Here is a 3,855-nt window from a genome sequence, read left to right as displayed (position 1 = left end):
CTTTTTTTTTTGGGGGGGGGGTCCGCATGCAAGTAGGAAAAGCCTAACCTGTACTCCACAAACCCTAGATTCGAAAAGGATAGATTAGAAACTACCGAAAATGTTATAAAGTGTTTGGGGTTTTTTATCATATAAATGAGGGGTTTTTTCCCGTCAATTACCAAAAATAAACAAGACAGAGAATTTGCTAACTGTGCATTTTTCAAAAGACTGCATTTAATATCAATCTTAATAATAATGTGCCTTTCAGATGTTCTGATCATTTAAAGTTGAAATAAAGCATTGTCCAAATGTCCTGTCAGTTACCGTGGAATAGCCCTATAGTAAGCCTAACTGGTGCTTACACCAACCGTTAGTTATGTCACGATAGACACTAGAAGGTTACATGCAAGAAAATAGTGTATTGTACACTTTGACACTTTCTTTAACAAGTAAGCATTTGATTGACCCTCGTGAGTCAAATGTCTTGTATAATACGTTTTAAGGTCATATCTTTAGTTATAGTTAGAGTTTTATTGCATTTGTAGGTCACATCATACACTCTTAAAACACGTTATCAAGATCCAGACAAGATACATAATAAAAGATTTGAAAGGAACAATTTAGACCGAATTCTGATTCAAATTTCAAGGGTTCAACATTTACGTGAACGACAGCGCCACTTCAGTCGAGGAAACTGATGTAGATTCTACGTTCTGAAACGAGCTAATGAGTACATTGCACCATTGCATGGGGCTTTTGTTTGTTTGTTTGTTTTGCTTTTTATTTTTAGTTTCATTTCTTTCTTTCATTTCACCCCCACAGAAACTGATAGATTCCCTCAAAGCCCAGAATCAGATACAACGTCCAAATGCCACACAAGTACAAGGTCAGCAAATCCCGGCTTGTCCAACCTTCTTCGCTGACCCCGCCCTACAGATCCTCACACAGGGGTTCTCCAACATGGACAACTTCAAGAACGTCGAGTTGGCGCCATTTCTGGAAGTCAGATACCCAGGTTCACCCGGAAACATTCGGGTTCGAGAGGTGAGTTCGGACATATTAAATTACGGCGGTGAGTAACATGACAATTCGTAAATAGTATCACGAGAAATGATTATGAAAAAAAACTAGAGGAAGAAGGGATTGTTTTTCTTTATTGTGATTTTTTTTTCGTCGTCCTTGGAATTATTCAGTTGTCAATGCAAAGTGCGCTGAATAAGCCTTTACTGTTTCCATGAAAGAAGCTAGCTAGAAAGTTGAAATTTAACCCTCGCAATGCCACTTCTCTACATAGTCACCCTGCAAATTGCTATAATACTTTTGTCATCTTTATTTGATCTTCAAAGAATCCTTAAGATGACCACGGATGGGACTCACACCAATGCTCCACTGCAGATGTAGCATCGTCATCACTCTGAAAACGCTGTCGCTTGAGAGCGGTTGTTTTTTTGTTTGTTTGTTGTTGTTTTTTTAGGGGGGGGTTGAAAAAAGAAAAGTTAGAGCATACTGTGTGTGATGAATAATTATGGTGGGTGTTGGAGAATTTTGTAGCCACACTGCAATACCATCTGAGCTGCCATGACTACTCTGTGCACTGAAGCATTGTCTTGCATCAGGAAACGTTTTATTTTTGGTATTCAAGAAACAAGTTCTCTAGAAATGCCGTCAAGCTCTATTCGTCAATAAGATTTTTCAAAAACATTCCACGTGCGCCGCTCTAGAAAACCAAGAAATCACTTCTTTAATTAAATCATGGTATGGAAATTCCTTTATAGTTAGGGTAAAGACTTATTTGAACGCCCTCTTTTGTTGGTATGATCAGGACATTTTTTTACATCAGGCAACATACTGGTACCGAATAGCATCTAAACATCTAAGATTCTTTTAGAAATACAGTATACATATACAGTTGAACCAGTTCAATTCAAGCACATTGTCGATGAGAAAAATGGTCATCTTGGATAGGTGATCCTCGAGTCTTGGACAGTATCATTATTAAATGCATTTACTGAAACAACACAAAAAAGGGGGGGGGGGGAATTCGAAGTGGTTGTTTGCACATGCGATTGTCTTGGACTATTAATGAAAGTTATGATCCATCCATCCATCCATCCATGCATCCATCCATCCATCCATCCATCCATCCATCTATCCATCTTTCCATCCATCCTTCCATCCATCCATCCATCCATCCATCCACCCGTAACCAATCTCCATTCCAGTACATCAAGGCTCAGTTCCTCGCCTTCGGATGGCAGGTGGCAGAAGACCCTTTCGTTGCTTTGACACCGTTTGGACCTGCTCCTTTCGTCAATGTCATCGCCACAATCAACCCCAACGCCCCCCTGCGCCTCATCTTTGCCTGTCACTTCGACTCTAAGCTCAGCCCACCGGGTTTTGTCGGAGCGATGGACTCGGCGGTGCCGTGCGCTCTTCTCGTTAACCTTGCCCGGCAGCTCACCATCATTCTGAATTCTCTGGAATCTGTGAGTTATCTGTCTTTGTTCTCTTTCATTTTGTTTTCCTTGATCTTGTTTTACTGCTTGTTCTTATTCATATTCTGTTTGTTATTGTTGTTGTTGTTTTCTTTGTTGTTGTTGTTGTTGATGTTGTTGTTGTTGTTGTTGTTGTTGTTGTTGTTGTTCTTCTTCTTCTTCTTCTTCTTCTTCTTCTTCTTCTTCTTCTTCTTCTTCTTCTGCCTCCTCCTCCTCCTCCTGCTTTGCATTCGTGTTTCCACAATCCCTTTCGCTTTTACAACAACTATCACCGTTACTGCTGCTGTTGTTGTTGTTGCTGTTGCTGCTGCTACTACTGCTTCTTCTTCTACCACTACTTCTTCTACTACTACTACTACTTCTATTGTTATTATGATTTATATAATAGGCTACAAGATAGCAAAGGCTATAGAATGATGATTTTTCATCACCATCATCATCATCATCATCATCATCATCATCATTGTAGGTAGCAGGGAATAAAAAAAGGGTTTGAGACTTAGTAGATTTTTCATCCTCATCATCATCATCATCATCATCATCATCATCATTATCATCATCATCATCATCATCATCATCATCAAAGACCCACCATGTAGAACTAAGTACCAGCACCTGGAAGATGTGTATTCTGGGTACTCCTGTAAGCGGGAACAAAAGTCTATCACATTTCGCTGGGACCAGGTTGAGCTGGCGAGACTGTGGTCGGACCATCATTGGAGTTTAAGATGGTATAAAAACTTTGTAAATGAAGAGCTCAGCCCATGTTGCCGAAGATGCGGCCATGAAAAGGAATATGTCAAACATATGTTTGAATGTCCAGGAACAATGGCAATTCGAATGGAGTTATTTGGACGGGTGGAGGTGCCGCTAAGCATATTGACAATGGAGCCGAAAAAGAGCCTCGCTCTCGCTCGAAGATTTCTTCGTGGAGTCCGTCAGGCCCATTAAGGAAAAAAAAATCATCATCATCATCATCATCATCATCATCATCATCATCATCATCATCATCATGAAATTGTCGTATCGTTTGATACCCCAACACATGTACACGTAGATCTGAACATTTTGCACTAATATATGGGTAATCCTCTGTTAAACCTGGCAGGATGTGACCATCGAAATGATCTTCTTTGACGGAGAGGAGGCACTGTACTTGTTCAACGAACAAGACTCACTCTACGGTTCTCGACACCTGGCAGAAGTTTGGTTCAACACGCTGGACAGATTCGACAATACCAAGAATAAATTGCAGAACATTGTGAGTGTTCATTCCTGTTGTGGCAACTTATCATGCAGCGTCCTTAGAAGAAGAAGAAGAAGAAGAAGAAGAAGAAGAAGAAGAAGAAGAAGAAGAAGAAGAAGAAGAAGAAGAAGA

At 40.2% G+C, this 3,855-nt stretch overlaps 1 protein-coding gene across 1 annotated transcript in view; it reads left to right on the top strand.

Annotated features, from left to right (window-relative positions):
- The window catches only part of LOC101854931 (glutaminyl-peptide cyclotransferase-like), a 9,087-nt gene that overhangs the window by 2,120 nt on the left and 3,112 nt on the right, over positions 1 to 3,855 (top strand). Inside the window, exons 2-4 of the mRNA XM_013079220.1 lie at positions 805 to 1,026; positions 2,205 to 2,468; positions 3,586 to 3,760. Coding sequence (XP_012934674.1) covers positions 805 to 1,026; positions 2,205 to 2,468; positions 3,586 to 3,760 — 661 coding nt within the window. The remainder of the gene's footprint in view (positions 1 to 804; positions 1,027 to 2,204; positions 2,469 to 3,585; positions 3,761 to 3,855) is intronic.

This window comes from Aplysia californica, unplaced genomic scaffold (assembly GCF_000002075.1).
Source record: "Aplysia californica isolate F4 #8 unplaced genomic scaffold, AplCal3.0 scaffold00045, whole genome shotgun sequence".
In the NCBI taxonomy this organism is placed as follows: domain Eukaryota; kingdom Metazoa; phylum Mollusca; class Gastropoda; order Aplysiida; family Aplysiidae; genus Aplysia; species Aplysia californica.
This window is presented reverse-complemented; position numbering and strand designations above follow the sequence as displayed.